At 41.4% G+C, this 18,490-nt stretch overlaps 3 protein-coding genes across 6 annotated transcripts in view; 1 reads left to right on the plus strand and 2 right to left on the minus strand.

The window, feature by feature from the left end:
• Positions 1–895: 895 nt before the first annotated feature.
• ewsr1b (EWS RNA-binding protein 1b) lies at positions 896–8,864 on the minus strand. 2 transcript variants are annotated; one of them, XM_047591904.1, is made up of 15 exons: positions 8,755–8,864; positions 8,252–8,288; positions 7,909–7,957; positions 7,498–7,645; positions 7,174–7,369; positions 6,815–7,074; positions 6,565–6,724; positions 3,457–3,491; positions 2,844–2,870; positions 2,624–2,739; positions 2,405–2,534; positions 2,207–2,317; positions 1,933–2,059; positions 1,477–1,833; positions 896–1,295 (listed from the first exon to the last, which is right to left on the minus strand). In XM_047591904.1, the coding sequence occupies exons 1-15, from the start codon at positions 8,768–8,770 to the stop codon at positions 1,259–1,261; spliced, it is 1,806 nt and encodes a 601-aa protein (XP_047447860.1). In that variant the 5' UTR covers positions 8,771–8,864; the 3' UTR covers positions 896–1,258. The 2 variants fall into 2 exon arrangements, with proteins under 2 accessions (XP_047447860.1, XP_047447859.1); XM_047591903.1 differs by having other exon boundaries at positions 3,457–3,494.
• Positions 8,865–9,074: 210 nt separating this feature from the next.
• On the plus strand, positions 9,075–11,938 carry rhbdd3 (rhomboid domain containing 3). The gene is made up of 5 exons (XM_047591948.1): positions 9,075–9,645; positions 9,737–10,120; positions 10,468–10,594; positions 10,688–10,936; positions 11,043–11,938. Exons 1-5 carry the CDS (start codon positions 9,483–9,485, stop codon positions 11,209–11,211), a joined length of 1,092 nt encoding a protein of 363 aa, XP_047447904.1. The 5' UTR covers positions 9,075–9,482; the 3' UTR covers positions 11,212–11,938.
• An 806-nt stretch (positions 11,939–12,744) lies between these two features.
• Positions 12,745–18,490, minus strand: part of emid1 (EMI domain containing 1) — a 50,908-nt gene continuing 45,162 nt past the window's right edge. The window contains exons 10-17 of one of the 3 annotated variants that reach the window (XM_047591924.1): positions 17,698–17,787; positions 17,313–17,365; positions 17,135–17,197; positions 16,421–16,465; positions 16,143–16,187; positions 15,999–16,010; positions 14,005–14,089; positions 12,745–12,901 (exon numbers count right to left, since the gene is read on the minus strand). In XM_047591924.1, the coding sequence (XP_047447880.1) occupies positions 12,765–12,901; positions 14,005–14,089; positions 15,999–16,010; positions 16,143–16,187; positions 16,421–16,465; positions 17,135–17,197; positions 17,313–17,365; positions 17,698–17,787 (530 nt within the window). In that variant the 3' untranslated portion in view covers positions 12,745–12,764. Of the gene's footprint in view, positions 12,902–13,732; positions 13,824–14,004; positions 14,090–15,998; positions 16,011–16,142; positions 16,188–16,420; positions 16,466–17,134; positions 17,198–17,312; positions 17,366–17,697; positions 17,788–18,490 lie in introns of all 3 variants that reach the window. The other 2 variants (XM_047591925.1, XM_047591926.1) reach the window with 2 other exon arrangements.

Consider the following 18,490-nt stretch of genomic DNA (forward strand, 5'->3'; position numbering starts at 1 on the left):
TGTGCCATTTCTAAACTTAAAAAAAAACAAACTTTGCTTTGAGACACACGTGGAGGTCAGAGATTAGGATCACAGCTCGGAACAGGACTATCCAGTGGTGGGTGGATGAAAAAGAAAGCAGTAAGCGGACCTCAGCAGCCATATGTCAGACAGATGTTTAACAGTATGCCAACGATGAACATCTGTGATTAATAACGCTGCTTAATTCAGCTCGATTGTTTCACGGGGCCATGCTGTTCAGCCTCACAGAGGGAGTTATGAGACTGAACGCCATTCAACTCGTCATTACAGACACAGGAAAACATTCCAGGTATTTGTGATAGGATTATGACAGCAATTTAAAAAGTTACACGCATTTTATTGAGTTAATTTAATTTTCTAATAAAATAGCTCTGCAGCCGTTTTGTCAGGTCAGTTCCTTGTGCGTGATGCACCGTCACTGTGGTAGAGGTCCAGCCATTAGCGTCTGATTCAGAGCTGCAGCATGTTACACATGCGCCAACATGCGCCATCTACTGGCAAGAAAAGTAATAAGAGGCGGCTCAGGCCTGCACTGGCCAATTTATTAGGTACGGCTCTACAAAAATTGCTAAGTATGTGATTAATGATACTTCAAGTTTATAATGTTATGCTACTTAAGTGATCACTAAATTTTATATTATTTCAAAAGCAGTGCTAATATTTTGCTCATACTTCAGTTTAAATTGCAGCCATGGCCAGATCTCATTCAAGAACCAAATAATCCTTCAACAGCTGCTGGACAAAACGAACAGAAACCCAGTGAACCATGAACATGAGCTCAGTTCACTGGGGTTGACAACTCCACTCTTAAATGACCAGCTTTCCCTGCATACGTCACTGTGTAAAGTTAAGTGAAGCCCACAACTCAAACACATCAAATCAGTAAAATTTTATTTCCCCAAGCTTGTCAACATACAATTGTCAGGGATGGGAAAGAGGAGGCAATGGTGTTATGAATGAAAAATATAGCATTTACGATACAATGTCAAAACTAATCTGAATATTTAAAAAGCAACTACAAAATAACAAAAAAAACATGCACAATAAAAGATGCAGTATAAACACAGATAAACTAAAACAAAAATGGAAACACTAGTCAAAAGTGGATGTAACTGCACAGGATGTATGAAAGCAGTCAAATTATGGAATCATAAATTAAAAATTCTCAATTTTTTTTTAATAAAAAACAAAAAACAAAACTCAAATTCCGTAACAGGAACAGTCAAGTTCTTCTTCCTCAGTAAGGACGGTCTCTACGCTCCTGGCGATGGTCCCTACAAACAAAGACAACAGTAATGAATGACTTTAAAAAATAAAAAAAAAAATAAAAAATCAGCAGTTCTAGTAAGAGATTTGCATTCACATTTTTTCTCCTCTTAAAGTGACCAAAATGTGAACTGTAACTGTAGAGGAACTACCTTAGGACCTGTTTAACAGCAGGGGTAATAATTCTACCTCATATCCATCTTTCCACCTGGTGGTCCCATTCCTCTTCCACCTCTGCCACCCATTCGGTCCATTGGTGGTCCTCCACGGCCGGCCCCACGGAAACCTCCCCGATCCATGCCACCACGCCCCCTGAAGCCACCGCGGTCGCCTCCCCAGCCTCCACGGAAACCTCCGGGGCCACCCGGGCCTCCAGCTCCTGCTGGCCCGCCACGGTCCATACCTCTGCCTCCACGCATGCCCATTCCACCTCTGCCCCGGTCACCTCCCATGGGGAAAGGAGGGCCCCCGCCTAACCCCTCTGGTTTAGGAGCTTTGCACTGGTTGCACTCCATCCTCCAGGCAAAGTTCTGGTTGCCACAGCCCCTGGAAACAGACAATTATACAAATTTCAAACTTTACTTTAATGCAAAGATGCTCCCAAGAAGACCCTGTACTATAGGAATAATATAATATAGGACATACGGGTTTGGGCACTCCCAGTCCCCAGCTCTCTGCTGCATGTTGCCTCCAGTGGGTCCACCTCTGCCCATTCCACGTGGACCACCTCGTGGGCCAAACCCACCACGGTCTCCTCCACGGCCCATCATACCTGGCAAGACAAAACAGGACTATGAGCAGGGGAGACAACTGGGGAGCCTAAATATTAATGTTTTTACAGAAGAGCATCCTTATAGTGTGAAGGACACTGAAGATACTGTGAGAGAGCGTGACACCAAGAAATACTGCTGACAATTACCTCCACGGCCCATCATGCCATCTCGCATGGGCATGCCGCCTCTCATTCCTCCCATCATGGGTTTACGACGTGCCATGGACACCTTTAACCGTCGGCCCTGGAACTCTTTCCCTAAAAGTAGGATTAAAACAACCATTTGTAAGTCATCCTGAATGACAGGTACTTTAGTTAGGTCATTGTGCAGCGTTTCAAACATACCATCAAAATGCTCCACAGCTGCTTTGGCACAGACTGGCTCCTCATAGGACAGAGTGGCATCTCCCTTTGGTTTTCCCGTGTCCTTGTCTGTGTAAATGTTAATAGCTGGCTGGCCCAGTCTGCGGTTAATCTTGATACGTAAACAAAAGACAACCTGAATGTTTAGTTCCTGCAACGGTCGCGCTTGCACCAACGTTTAGACCGAAGAGCGACTCTTACCCTTATTGGACCGACATGCTTGAAGAATTCGGCCATTTCCTCCAGGTTGGCCTTCTCGGTTAGCCCCGTGATGTAAATTGTGCTGTTCTCAGAGTCGTCCTGCTCCTCTGGACGTCCTACAAGACAACGATGACACAATTTAACATCCAAGAAAACACAACTGATCCCAGTAGGAGTTGGGGCGACATTGTGAAGGAGGATCTAGGGAGACTTGACTCACCCATTTCACGCTCGTCGCTCATAGGTCCTGTAGTCCATCAGTCAAGGGGGAAAGAAACAGAGGGAGAGAAGTCAGTGTGTGGAACTCAAGGTCAATAGACAACACCTAAGGAATGCTACAAAAAGACAATCCAGACACTCCCTTACAGACGCATCAGCATTATTGGGAAGTTGAAAATGGCACCTTATGGTACACCACAATTCCCACAAGTGATATTGAATTGAAAATAGAACACCTCAGACCCTTTGGCAAATAATTGTGTGTCGTTTGTAGAGCCTCTAAGACCAGTAAGAAATCCTCAAAAAACCAAAAGAATTCAGCTCAGATTTCTTAAAGCAGTAACAAACACGTTTGAGTGGAAATTTGCGATTAACCTCTCAAAAACTCTTAAAACCGTAAACACTGAGTGATCGTATTATACAAAATACCCCTGAGAAAATGGTCTCAGGTGTTGACAAAAAACACAAATAAAAAAAGTCCCAATATTCTCAGATGTGTTTGTGTAAATAAATTTCGCATACCACAATGTAAGACACATCAATACTCAAAGCATATTTGCTCAAAAAGTGTAAGGCTTTGAAAGGACTAACCAGTGTAATACTCGTTAACTTACCACCAGGCTTATTGAAGCCACCTCTGTCTCCAGCGCTGCTATGGGGGAATAAATGGAGATATGAAGACGATTTCCCTTTTACAGCCACTTCCATGGCTCGAGCAAAGTGGCTTGATTGAGGGAGTAATCAAAACATTCTAACTAGCCGGACAGCAACTCCCCAAACGTATAAATACACAAACTAACCGAGGGATAAGCGTATTAACTTTGTGTTATTGTTTAACTAGCTCATTAAAACTTTAATGACAGTATGTTGACAAAAAAAATATTTATGAACATATTTTTTACTGCCTATATAAAAAAAAAAAAAAAAAAAAAAAATTGTGACAAAACCCAACATTTGTACACAGATTTCAGATGCACTGGTGGCAAATGTAAGTGTCCTCAGAAATTAGACGCCGCCATTAAAAACACAATTTCTATATGAAGTTATACAAATAAATCAACACGTGCACGTTTAAAACTACACAATGCATCTGAAATTTAACAGGAATTTCGGGTGATTACATTCACCGGGTACTAAAACAAAAAGGTACAATTATACATGAAGACAAATCAACACCAGAAATAATTTTTTTTTTTTTTTTTTTTTACAGCGTTTACCACAGTCACATTAAACTAAAAACAAAGACTTGGTCACTTCATAGACCCATCATGCTTAGAAAAAAAAAACACCATCCTCAGTTCTTGAAAAAAGGCAGACCCCGAATCTTTGTTTAAGCTCCTTCCTGCTGCTTAAGCTGGCGGCTCTGTACTGAGTACAGATACTTTATAGAGAATAGATGGTTTTAAATGGCTCTCACTGTTACCTGTACGGTATAAATGTGACAAAGCATGTTAAAAAGGTGCTCAAAAAGGAAAGTGATCAAACATTTGTATTCCAAACCACAAAAACATTTATAACATTTCAAAATGACAGAATTTACCCCCCGCCTCCCCCAAACATATACCTGTGCAAAGCTAAAACTAGGCAAAAATTATGCAATTCTTCATGTTTAAATTGAATTTATAAATGTTCCTAGGATTATATTCCTATTTATGAATTCTGATTTATCACTAGTTTGGCAATACTGAGTTGCTTGTTTAGTCCTATGATGAGGAAATGAATTCAAATATCTGAAATAAGTGTGTTTGTGTATTTGTAGTGTGTATTTGCTGCACCAAAAACCTGAAAACACCATTCATGCAGGACTCCATGAATCCATCCAAAAAGTTGTACCAAAAACGTATGAAAAACTAAATCCAATCAAAATGACCGTCTGAAATAAGACCTGACGATTCATGTGCCTCAAAAGTGTTCAAGCAATGTTTCCCAAAATCAAACCCTAAAAGTGAAAAGCTATCATGACACCAATATTCCAGCTGATTATGCTTTTCCATCTTTTCGAATTTTACACCAGCAATAACCAACCTAAACCAAAACAAGTGTGAAGCGCAACCTCTAATCACTTTAATACCCCTGAAAGTTCTTCTTTTAACTCTTTCAGTACCTTTTGTGGAGAGTTGAATGTTGGTGAATCAAGTATGGCGTTTCTACCCGTGCACACGTGTACAAATACTGCATCTACAGCCGGCACCAATTTGATTCCCGTTTCGATGAATGTGACTTAAATGAGCACCGAACGTGAATGAGCACCGAACCAACACAGAGTTTGAATTTCACCACCATGGAGGATGCATGTTTTCATGAGAAACTCATTCAAAAAATGTGTAATACATGTGAAAGCTGTTTTTCCCCAGCCAGGCAGAGATTGGATGAAACTATACTGGGACCCGTGGACTGAAGGTACCTACACGAAGGCAATTACTAGCACACTCCTGAAGCATAGCTCAGAAGAACCAATGTTGGTGTACGCAGTCAATAAGCCCTGTGTTTTCCTATGTTGTCAATGTCAATATTACTAAACCTGTTTTTTCCCCTCTCCTTTCTCCAACCTTGAGGAGCAGCCGCACCACAAACACTCCCACCGTACAGTCAGTAAATAAACTGGTAGAAAATCAAGTAGGATTTGTATTAAATTTGCTTCCAATGTGTCTTTATACCTTAATGCAGTTTTACTGCTTTTATTGATTAACTGTAGCATGAAAGTACTGAAACATTAACCACAAAACCCCTTTGAAATAGCATTTTTTTTCTTTCAATAGCTGCCATTCAGTGACTCCCATTCTCCTCCTTTGAGACAACTGTCCGAGCTACACATAAATAATTAGATTTATGTCATTGTTATATTTCATTAGCATATTTGACTCCGGTAACAGGGTGCAATGTTTCCGTATTGGCATCACTACCTCAATGAGAACCAATGAAATCAAGAAAAACGCAAAAGAAAAAAGAAAAAAAAACTACCACACATTGTTGTAAATCCTGATGAATTTTTCAAAAGAGGAAAAAAAACTTATCAAGAGGATTGACCCAAATATTGAGAAGGCACAAATGTGTACTTGAAATGGGACTGGGTGTATTTTGTGAAGATGACAACTAAAAATTTCTTTAAATACCAATAAATGTGTTATGTAGTCTTGCAACCTGCTAAATTATATTTTGTTTTACGACTCCAGCATCATGACACCTTTTATGAACCATATTTATACGTATTGGTGTTTGAACCGTCTTAAGAAAATCGTTTCAATTGTGATAAAATATAGATAAAAAATATCCTTGCTAGGTTATATTCCCTGAATGTGCAACTTCACATGTTATCCTAAAACTTCTGAAACAGACCCACAATCAAGTGATGTTATAGGATATAAATTTGTCCAGCTAAGTGTTTATGCACAGGTCCCTGATCAAAACCAACTTGGAGGACAAACCTTTTTCTTACCTTTGGCCAAATAAGAGGCAGAGCTGAGAGAAACTGGATGAGAACGTTTACAACCAATACCCTTATTGCACAGTTACAAATGCAACCATCGGTGTCACACGTTGAAGGAGAGGCCTGTAATTTATTAGCACTGACTGCTGATAAATCACAGCCTTCCTGTATTAGAGGACAAATCACTTCGAACTATTCCAACAGTTTCTGATGGGACTCAGCTCTGCCCCAAATGGCTACAGCACCTGTAGAGTGAAAATAATCGTTAGACTAAGTGCAAAGGAATGACACTTACCCCATGCCACGACCCATGCCTCCACGTCCACGGTGCATCATTCCCCCTCTGTCAAAACCATCTCTGCCGGGGCCGCGGTTCTCTCCCACCCCTTGGTACCTTGAAGACTCAGAGCCAGGGTAACCAGAACCTCCACCCTGGCCATCCTGCCTGTAGTTATCTAGAAAAGGTGAAAACAAATTCATCAGAACATAGAGCCTTTACTAAAGCATGAAAGCAAGAATTATATCCAACATGGAAATGGGCGTACTGTAATGGTTGGATTGGTTGTAACTGGGTGGTCCGCCTTGCTGGCTGTACTGGCTGGCTGGAGGTTGCCCGTAGGAACCAGCGGCCTGAGGAGGGTAAGCAGGAGGAGCCTGTGGCTGCTGCTGGGTCTGCTGCTGATATCCCTGCTGTTGGTTGTAGCTCGCCTGCTGGCCCTGGTAACCAGCCTGTTGCTGGCCATATGCTGCAGATTGAGAGTAGCTATTTTGGTTGTAGCTTGCTGGCTGGCTGTTAGCATTGTAACTGAAGGAGACAAAACAAGACAGAGCACGAAGCAAATTGATAAATATGATCTTGCACAATACACCATTGTTATTTTGGCCCTTGTCTAGAAGCACATACCTCTGAGGTGCTGTGGGAGCAGCCTGCTGGCCATAGCCAGGGTAGGCAGACTGGGCACTATACCCTGGCTGAGAGCCATAGGACTGGGACGCCGCTGGAGCGGCAGCAGCAGGAGTGCTGTCGTAACCGGTGGCTCCATAACCTTGGGCTGACTGTGAGTAGCTGTGACTAGTAGACTGGGCTGCAGGGTAGCCAGCTGTAGAAAACACGTAAAAGAAAAACGCTTTGAGCATTTCTGAATAATCTTGAGATGAGCTACATTCAAGAGTATATTCTCAAAATCGAAGACACGGCCTGCACGTTGTACTTATTTTAAGCGCTGACCTGATGCTTGTTGACCGTATGAGGAGCCATACTGCTGTTGCTGCTGAGGGTAGCCTCCAGCTGCAGGTGTTGTCTGAGTGTAGCTGCTATCTGCAGCAGCAGCAGCAGGTTGGGCATAGGATCCATAGTTCTGCTGACCATAGCTTTGCTGAAAGAGGAGGACAAAAAAAAATTGATATTGTGTCTAAAGGCATTAGGCTTTGAATCTCAGCATAGTTCAACACCCTTAAAAGAGCACAATAAGTGTTTCAATCAAAGGTATGTAAATGAATGCCCTTAAAGTGATATTCATCACAACATGTGGCACAACACAAATGCATTCATTTATAATAGTGCCACAAGGCAAAAACAAAAACTCAGCAGCACAGATAATATGAAATCAATAGGCAGAAAGACAGAAAAATGTCTCACCTGCGCAGACTGTCCATAACTTTGTGATGGCTGGGCAGCATAAGCATACCTGCAAAATCAAATATCAAAAATAAATTAAATATTCAATATGAAACATTTGCAACATTTGAAAACATGATACATATTATAGTAATGACTAACTTACTGAATTACTTCATCAACAACTTCCTCTTTTTTTTTTTTTAAGTCTATAACATATCTGACCTAAATTACTAGGTTACACATATGTGTACACAGACTTAACATCACTTCCTCTCGGAAATTAGGCCAAACACCATTCAGTGGTTAGAAGGCGTGGACAAAAGCAAACAAACACACTTTGAGTTAACCGAAAAAGTCTTACCCTTGCTGCGCGCCGGACTGGCCGTAGGAGCTGTAGTCTGATAGATAAATGTTAAAAAGAAGTGTTAGAAGATGGTCGGCTAAGGACTAAACATCTTGGGAGCGCGAGTAGGCCTGACCCGTATTTAGGGCGCCATTCACCGCTAAGCGACGCTAGCAAGCACAAGCTACACGGAGCTTGAAAACAAACCAAATACACGCAGCGTTGTTGCACACATTAAAAACCAAAACAAAAAAAAGTAGCTACAATATGCATTCTACCACACCATGCACAAGGGCGTCTTTTAGTAAATACTGCATCGGCTTCAGGAGCTAACACGTCTAGGCCTCACATGCAGCGTTAGCCTGATTCATGGTTAAGTAAATCTTCCATCAGATACCGGTCAAGGCGACTGATTGTTGGTATATTCACTGCCTTAAAACAAATCCACCCACTTGACTGTTTATTTCAACAATCTCAACTTATTTAAAATCGGTTTAAACTATCGTAATTTTTTCACTCACCAGAAGCTGACGCCATTTTAGTCTGCGTGTCCAAGACGACTGGTGCACACAAGAGGCTGGAAGGGGGAGATGTACTCGCCGCGCGAACCACGAAATACCGCGATATTTGAATTGTGAGGTTACGTCGCTTACTATGATATTTAGCCTAGAATGTCTGATAACTTTTACATTTTACATTTCCTATAGGCCATGGGTATATTTTAATGTTAACAACTGCATATATTACTGGCTAATTTCCTCAATACTATGTGTTTATATGGAAGCAGTGAGCCAAACCCTGGCGCGTCCTGCAGGTGGCGGTAAAACACATGTTACGTTGTTGCTGTCACACTAAAAACGCAAAGAAGAAGGCCACGTGCCATAAACAAGCGGAAGTTGGTTTACACTTCGCTTATATATTCCCCATCATAACGTAAAACGTGTGTTACTTTTGTTTTAAATATCATATGATATCATAGGATCGTCGTCCACATTCGTTTTCGTTTCATCTCGTTGGAAGAGAGAATTTAAAGTCAGTCGTAAAGGAATTTGTGATTGTGGATCATAATGTTTTTACAATGGACCCCAGCTCCTACTATCATATTGTGAGAAACACATTCTCTCACATTTCTGCAAGTCTTTCATTTAACGGGCCATAGATATTATTATGAACACAAACAGATATTGGTTTACGCTGACGATGCCACGAAAGTAAAAGTGAGTGGAGAAACTACAGCTAATCTCGAATAATGCTGCGTCGTATATCGTCAGTGTGGTGCAGGTATGGGTCAGATCGCCCTGGATTTTGTCTGGGAACATCTGTTTTATTAGCTGTCCTGCTGCTATTGTATGCTGGAGGTATCCAGGCATGCCTCAGTTTAGGTCCAGGAGGAGACTTCCCAAGGTTTAGAGGTAACTATTAAGCAATTCTACGTGTTTCCCAGCAAAATTAACGTTTTATAGTTGGTGAGATCAAAGATATAACTACCTGTCTCTTCCTCAGATGTGTTTCTGTATGCTCTCAGTCACGATGACCTCCAGTCTCTGCTGGTCACCGTTGTTCTCCTGCTGGGGTTTGGATCATGCCAAGAGCGCCGCTGGGGAACAGTTGCCTTCCTCTCCCTCTCCATCTTGACAATGGCCTTATTGCCCTTTCTCTACACCCTGGTCCTCTTTGTGGGTGGGGGTGAGGCGACCCGGGTCTGTGGTTACTCCGGCATCCAGATAGCTCTGTTTACAGCACAATGCCGACAGGTGACACAGAGGAGGCTGCTGAGGTGTGTGCCAGTCTGGTTTCTCCCCTGGCTTCTTCTGCTGATTGGCCTTCTTGCGCTGCCCGGGACGCCTGCACTGCTTCATTTCTGCTCAATATGCATCGGCCATAACTGTATCCTTATCTGTTTACGGTCCCACAGTTGACTGGGATTCGTTTTCCTATGTTGGTTGTCTATTGTAGTTCTTGTGGGTATGTGACTGTTTTTATTGATAGTTGTCTCAGTTTTCTGTTTTGTTTAACTCTTTAGGGTAGGATAATCTATAACTTCAGCCACTTTGGAGCTTTATTAAACCACAGTAGTTGGGAATGTGCATTTAATTTCCAGTTTTTATAGATTTATGGTTTATTTCTAAGGGTTTGTAAGTTCTCCACTCCTACAAACAATGTTATTTCCACAGGTATACCATAATTCTTCTTTATTCTCAGGTCTACTTCATAATACTTAACATAGTTTGCAGATCGGCATCCATTTATTGGGACGTTACAGGAGTATGAGGAGACCAGGATCTTGGATTTCATTCCTGACTGGGTGTATGTTCGCACAACAGCCAGATTCAGACTACCCACCTATTCTACCTCACAGAGGTGTGATTTATCTCATTAAAAAAAAGTCTCAGTGAATGTTAACGGTCTGCTTGCGTGTCACCATTTTAATTTCATCTGTTGTCACGGATCTAGATCAGTTTCTCAAACGATGCTCGTAGATCAGGCAGTCGCTCCTCCAGTAAGTGAAACCTCCGCTTTTAATCACCACCCGTGGATTGAACCGATGCCTGCATGGAGGACAGAGGAGTCTGCTCTGCTGTCTGAGGCAGATGTTCTGGAGGAGCAGATGCTAAGGGCCGGGATACTGGCCTCATTAGAAGATGCTCCCGATGACCCTGATGCAAAAGTAGAGGTGTCCAAATCATCGGTTTCATCTCTGCGGTTAGTACCATGTTAAAATCGAGATGGATTACAGTGCTCAGTTTGTGTTTTCAATTGATATTTCATCATTTACATTATTTACTGACAGTTCAATGTTTTATTTCAGACTCCAGCAGCTAGAGAAGATGGGCTTCCCCACTGAGAAAGCTGTAGTAGCTTTAGCGGCATCAAAGCAGCTAGATGGCGCCATTTCCCTGCTTATTGATGACAACGTTGGAGAACAAGCTGTGGTGGTGTCCAAGGGAAAGGGTCCTGTGCCATCAAGAGGCACTTAGACAGCCTGACAGTCCTGGACTGAGGCAGCAACCATGTGCTGTACACTGGACATAGATTATGCTTGGGTTTTGCTGAGCTTCAGTATTTTCCCTGTGGGTCACTTGTAGAACTGTTTTGATGATGATTAGAATTCCTGCACATAAATGTTAATTTAATTGTAGATGCAAACTATGTGACACCGTTTCTTTATCTGCACGTATAGACGCACATTAGAGAGAATGGATGTCATGACTGTGCTGTACATCATGGAAATGTTTAATCAAAACTGTTGTACCACAAATAAAAACAGGGGACATGTTAAAAAAAAAAAAAGAACATTATTTTATTACACCGATCATCTAAACAGGATTATCTTAACACAGTAACGCATTTGCAAGAAACAAAAAAATTCAAAATATGAAATGGTTACACAACAGCATACAAAATAAACTACAATTCATTGTTTTAAATAGTTTCACAATAAGTTTGATATAAGATTAAACAAAAAGTCATTTCATCAGAACAGTTTAAGCAGTTTTAAATTTACCAACGCAACAGTGGTGGTAAAAAATATGTTCAAGTTCTTTTAACAGCTTTGCTATTTTTCTGTGTGTGTGTTTGTTAAAAGATCTAGGAAAGGACAGCCAGGTTTCGACATTACTCAAAATTATTTACGACCGTGTCTGCTGATCTGCAGCCAAATGTGAATGTTTGTGATTTTTTTTTTTTTTTTTTTTACAGATTAAACGTCCAAGTGTTATTTTATAGTAAATCACTTTATCAGTACGCACTTAAAGGGGAGGAAAACACTCACACCAGAAAACTACAAATCACTGTTAGCAACACTTATCTCAGTTAGAGTAGAGATGACTTCATCTTTTTAGTGCACTACATAACATTGAGTTAAACAATATGATAGAAGTATAACAAAATGAATACTAGAAGAGGAGGTTTGTTCGTGTATTTGTGTCCTGCAAACTGTACATGCTCAGTATACTTAAATAATGGACAAGCTGCAGTTATATCGTGAAAGCATACAAATTCAGTATTTATTCTCACATCTGATTTCTCCTTCACTTGATTACTCTAAATGACCCTTATTATCCAGAAGTGTTTGTTGCTCGAGAGCACCACAGAAGATTCAGATTCAAATCTAAAGATTCAGATCTAAACTACCCTTATGTCCAGAGGAGTTTGTAGCTCAAAAGCACCACAGGATATTCTTTTTTTTTTTGTTTGTTTCCCTAAATATGTTTACGTTGAGGCTTTAGTTGTATAGCCAAAATATTGTAATACAGAAGGTTACGGTTTGGTTATGGAAATGGGTGGGGGCCGAACTAGTTCTCAGGATCCCGATGGAATAGGACATTGTGGAGTATCAGTGGAGTTTCCCTGAGGAGTCCCCCATCCTAAATCTGACGGTTCAGCCCAGAGAGGGTATCAGATATGGACTAAATCTGTCGAGTGCCGTTGAGACCTATAGGACGGGAGGTCAACCCAGCCTGTGATCCTCAGGGTGAGCAGGACGAGGAGAGAGAGGGGAAGGGGGGGGGGGGGGGGGGGGGGGGGGTTGCTACTTCCCTCGAACCTTGGTGTTGGAGGAGGACAGAGGAGAAGCAAGTCGATGTGGAAGTGCACCTGCTCGCTTATCTCTGTAGAAACTAGGGGAGGTTGTGCCAAACGGTCCATCCCCAGACCCTAGATCAGGCTCTGTTGAAGAAAGACAGCAGTTGGAACGGGGCCTCCCAGTCCATCAGTATGTGTGGACATGCGCACTCTGTACTCTTAATCCAAGTATACTCTCAACCTGCAGCTATCTTAAGTGGGCTCACATTTTAATTGGGTAGTTGCTATATTAAACTGACTAGCTTCTGACTTGTACGGATACAAATGTTTTTTTTTTTTTTGTTTTTTTAATTGTCTATAGTTTTCTTACAGCCATAATGTGACTTTTTATTCCCCAAAAAGAATTAATACAAATCCCAAAGACGTACTTTTTTTGATTTCTGATTTGATTTCTTTTTATTTGACTAATCATTATGGTGCTACTAGCTATGCTAACATAGTTTAATCAAATTTAATCATTATAGAAAAAAAAAACTAAACCTGTTAAAATCTAAAAATCTCATATTTTCATGGTAAGATTCATGAGGTTAATGAGGAAGAAACAGAAAAACACCAAATTGCACCACCCACTTTAACCAGTGAGAGGAGCACAAATACAGAAATATCTCGTCTGAAAGCAAAAAAAAAAAAATATTATAACAGAAAAACAGGACATGTATGTGGGACCGGATGTCTGGTAGTGAGAAGTTTAATAATATCCGCACTGCCATCGAAGGATTCTCTAAACCAAAACAGTTTATATAAAAGTATACATTTCTAAAATAATTCTACTTTTCAGGGACTAGAACAACACTCAGTAGTTCAGCAAGAAGTGGTTATCAGAAATTTAATGCTTCTAACATGTGATCGGCAATTTCTAGTCAAGGAGGTAAGTGAGGGCCAGCAGATCTGTGGGTGAGGATGTCTCAGCGTTACCTGGCCAGATGATAGCCTCCAGTAGTGTCACCCTGCGAGCCAGAAGCTCAAGGTCTGCCTGCAAGTCGTGGAACATCTGCAAGCTAATGTCCTATCAGAGAGCAGTGACAGGGGGGGAGGACTGTGTGAGGGTGTGGAAACACCGGCCCAAGTCCTGGGGATGCTCCCGACTGTTCTCACTCCCTGTCTCAGCAGTGAGGTACAGTGACTGTTTGAGCCAGCCACCCTTGACCCCTGCCTAAAGCTGACCCTGCCTCAGGTCTCCTACTCACCATGAATACCGATCATAGTCTCAAGGATTAAAACCCTCTCGGCTAAGATCTTCAGCGCCTCTCTGATCTGATGTATTCCGTCCCCCTGTGAAGATAGATACAGCCGTCAAGGTAAGGAGAACAAGCGAGAGAACTGCTCGCCAAGATGCAAGTCATTTTTTTCTCAAAACAGTTCGGCAGTTAGAAGGTTAAAACAGTCCACATATCTGTCCAGCACTGTCAGACATGATCCATTCCCCGTATGTCTCTGCATCTCCCTCATTCTCTGAACATGCTGCTACATGGAGTCAGTCAGCCATGCTGGGCTGGGCAACAACAGCATGCAACATCTCAGACCAGCCTCATGCTGGAGACATTACACAGCGGAATTAACACTGTCCCAGGATATTGACTTGATCATGCCATCTGCATTCGTTTTGTTGTGTAATAGCCAGGCAAGTCATTTTAGCTCGTTCATTCTTAAAGCTGCAGTCCCAAACTTTACCGATCGTCCTCTGACAGCATGAAGTCAGTTTAGATTTACGGGTGAAATCTGATTTGTCTTTTGTCAAAAAACTAAGGGATTGACTTCATGAATCATACCATCAAAAAGAACAGTAGTTGAACAAGGAGGATAAAGGACACAGAGGCGGCATCACACCACAAAGGAAAGCATGCAGAGAATACGAACGAAATGCTCTGATGAACGAAAATAAAACAAGCTAAGCACATATCATATGCTTAAAGAAAAAAGGCAAAGTGGCACCATCAGCGTGGCTCTAGTGATGACAATGCCAGTTCGAGTTTTGGTCCACCACTAATTCAGACTGATGTCTCAACTATGGAGAAGATTTGATGTGTTGTACCCAGAGGATACATTGTTGAGCCTCTGATGTTTCCAACAAGAAGCTGACAGTTGTGAAATATCCTGACATGGATTGGCATGAAACTTAGTTTCACAGTTCCTTGGTCTTGTGACATCACAAGCCTCTGACATCAGATCAGTTATTCTAAGAACGTGATTTATGACCAAAACTAATGATTTTCATAGCTCCAGATGTACTAATTAGCCATTATTAGCACACTAAAAGCTAAATGAAGGTGGTGAATATAGTAAGCCTTATATCTCAGTCACTTTGAGCAGTCTTATAAAGCCACTAATACGGCTTCTTAAAAGTTTTTCCCCCAAACGAAACTCTGGGAATTCAGATCTACTTTGCCTTATTTCTGCTTTTTACAGCACTGGGTTAGTCATTAGTTACAGTTTGCAGGTGCTTTACGCGTCTGAGTTTATGTGATGTCGTGCTGGAAGACAAAATCGTGCAATGAAGCATTGTGGGAGAAAAGAGGATTGCTGTATCCACTCCACTCACATTAGAGCGTAAAACCTCTAAACCAACCAGGACCCACCACTGACACATATGGAGTGATTTGGCATATACATTTTGTTTGTAATTGTTAGCAACATTTTGAAGTCGAACGTACTGTTGGACGTAAGACAGCACCGCTGAATTCAGAGGCTCCTTTTTTGACAAATTTTCACTCACTCCGGCCTTGTTTCTCATGGAGTTTTCTATATTTTTATGTATATGCCAAAGTCAGATGCTGAAAAAGTGACTGTGAAAGGTAGCCATGGGGACAGCAGCTTGCAGAGGGAGTCAGACAGCTTTAGGGTCAAGAGGACAGTGTCGTAACAGGAGTAACAGCAGTCCAGAGCACACCCCAAGGACCAACAAAAAACACATTAACACAGAAAATCAGACAAATCAAACAAATCTACAATCATATATATAGATATATACATAGCAAAAATGAAGACCAATGTTAAACAGACACTTAATCGACAGGTTGGAGAGTATGGGCTCGAGAGAAAAAGAGATGCAGCTGAACACCGCTTTGTGGCCACGAAGAAAAGATATTACTCATAACCTGAGACACTGGCCACGGTACGTTCACCGAACAGACTGACAGCATTGTGGAGTGAACATGTGATGACATGAATAAAAATATCTTACATTTAGATTGCTCTTGTAAAACGAGAAGGAAGTAAAAGAAAAGTAAGGGTTAGACAGACAGAAACCATTCAACGTTGAGCAAAGGAACCTTAGAATCTTCTCACAAAACCGTGAATTGTGAACCATCACCAGCTACTTTCTTACCGGCAAGCCCTTCTCCCCTGGCTCTCCTTTGGGACCCGTCGCTCCCTGTGAAGAAACATTAACAACACAAGAAAACTGAGCGTGGCTTCAAAGCATTAATGACACAAATGTGGTGGTTTTATTCTCTCTGTGGCTCTGTCGCTGCTGGTCAACGCTGCTGGTGCTGGTAAATGTAGTTTACACGAACATAACTAGTTATGACATGTGTTGATGTTTCCACTCATACACTAGTTCTCTCAAGCAATAATCCTTAAGGCAGGAGGGTGGTGGTGGCTTACCGGCTCGCCTCTGAAGCCCCTCTCTCCTTGGTAACCTAAAGGACCCTGAGGGACCACAGGCATGTTTCAGAAAGTTGTTAAAAGGATAAAATGCACCAAAGGTTTTTAATTCTCAAGATTTGGATGCAACAAAAATGTTCACGAACGCATCTATTTTCGTTCTTATCGTATAGTCTTAACGGTCAGAAAATGCAACAGAAGAATCAAATCTTAATGCAAATAAACCTCACAGTGTTGCAACTGTAATATCTTTAAAAAAAAAAAAAAGTCTGGTCCCGCAAGGCATGAAAATGGAGCAGACTTTAGTTTATAAGATGATAAACAACACGGCTCCAATCTCTCTGTCTCCAGAAGATGAATTACTTTTTCTTTTTCTGTTAAATCATAAAAAAAATGGAACATGACATCACAGCATAACAAGTAGCATCTTAGAAAGGGAGTGTATATTATTCAGACAGGGTCATGTGTTGCGGTTTCTCAATCTTACTTAGTGCATGCAATGCCAAGTTATTTCTTATTCATAATATTGTCTTACTGTATTGTATGGTATTGTAACACTCTCATGGTATCAAGAATGAGATTTTTTTTTTTACATCCACGCTGATGGCTGCGGGTGAAAAATTGCTGTCTAACTCTGGCATATGTTCTGAAATGTAATTATTACGCAATCCCTGTCAAATAGATAAATAATGCAATTAAACTGAGAGTACTCACTCTCTCCCCACGTTCTCCCTTCGGCCCCACAGGGCCCTGCGTTCCAGGAACTCCAGGTTTCCCCTGTAATGAATAGAAAGGAAACTCAAAATGACAGAGATACGTGTGCACGGCAACAAATCTGACAGCTCTAGCTCCGGTGATTTCAGTGCACCACTATGTTGTTCCTCGAGCTTACATTCTGTCCCGGTGGCCCAGGAGGTCCTGCTGCGCCCTTAGGACCTGGGGGACCTGTGCAAGAAACAAACAGAGAGTGTTCACCCTGATCTATGCACAGTATCTGTAGGTGTTTTTGACTTGACGCAGCTTGAGAGCAGCTTTCGGTTTGTGTTTATTGACCTGGTAGCAAAACGGAGATTTATATTAGACACAAAACAGCATATGACTGGGAAAGTGGAATGATGTGAATATTTACTGTGAGCCTCTTCACTGTGTTTTACATGTAAAAACATTTTCAATATTTGGATTTTTGAGTGTACGGACAGATGTTTCCAAACCACCACACAAACATCCTGTGTGTACAACTGGCAATAAACTCAATAAAGAGAGCGGTAAACACTCACCGATGGGCCCGGGAGGACCCTGAGGTCCTGGAACAGGCAACCCTCGTGAATCATGGAAAGTGTTGGTGAAGAAGGGGTCTTTTCCACGATCTGGGAATAAAATGTGTGCGTTTAATGGGATGCAGAAGCGACACTAATGACTGTTTGAAGCTGTTGCAAAGTGGAAATAAGCTGCTAATCCTGTAAAAACAAACGCTGATCTTTACATGATGATGCTTCGTTAACTAAAAGACTTTGAGGCCTCACTATTCAAACGTGATTTGAATTACTGCACAAGATCTGTATTACTGTATTATGTATTATTTTTATTTATTTTCTTATTTTGTAATTCCAAAAGAACAAATAAAACATCACAATTATTCTATTCTGTTAATTAATTAATTAATTAAGTGTGGGTTTTAATATTTGCACAGAAGTGCATCCCATGCTTGTACTTCGTGTTCGTGTATGTGTATCAGTAGTTGTAGCAATTGTGCAATTAGCACAAAAAACGTGAACTGTTTCCGCCAGGCTCCACATTGTGTTTTCAATGCATTTCTAGATGGTATTGTTTTTTATTTTTTACGTCGGCTGCTGCCAATTGGTCAGGGAAAGTTCAATGTACGAACCATGAACCTCTGAAAAGAAACCGATGCTGCATTTCAGTGTGTAACATTTTACCGAGTGAGCCAGAGCTAGTGTGAAAAGCTAGGCAACACTTTCCTTTCTATTAACCTAGATCGACCTCTAGGGGGCGGTGTTTCCCAACAAACACTCAAACTTCTAATGACCTCAGCAGGGCAGTAAGCTACAC

The sequence above is a fragment of the Mugil cephalus genome, chromosome 8 (genome assembly GCF_022458985.1).
Source record: "Mugil cephalus isolate CIBA_MC_2020 chromosome 8, CIBA_Mcephalus_1.1, whole genome shotgun sequence".
NCBI classification, from domain to species: domain Eukaryota; kingdom Metazoa; phylum Chordata; class Actinopteri; order Mugiliformes; family Mugilidae; genus Mugil; species Mugil cephalus.

Bases quoted from the DNA above. Each gene is read 5' to 3' on its own strand.
- rhbdd3 (XM_047591948.1), top strand. From the start codon at position 9,483: ATGCTGCGTCGTATATCGTCAGTGTGGTGCAGGTATGGGTCAGATCGC. The intron at 9,646-9,736 runs GTAACTATTAAG...TCTCTTCCTCAG, and splicing joins AGACTTCCCAAGGTTTAGAG to ATGTGTTTCTGTATGCTCTC. The intron at 10,595-10,687 runs GTGTGATTTATC...TCACGGATCTAG, and splicing joins ACCTATTCTACCTCACAGAG to ATCAGTTTCTCAAACGATGC.
- ewsr1b (XM_047591903.1), bottom strand. The intron at 7,075-7,173 runs GTATGTGCTTCT...TGTCTCCTTCAG, and splicing joins GCTCCCACAGCACCTCAGAG to TTACAATGCTAACAGCCAGC. The intron at 6,725-6,814 runs GTACGCCCATTT...CACCTTTTCTAG, and splicing joins CAACCAATCCAACCATTACA to ATAACTACAGGCAGGATGGC.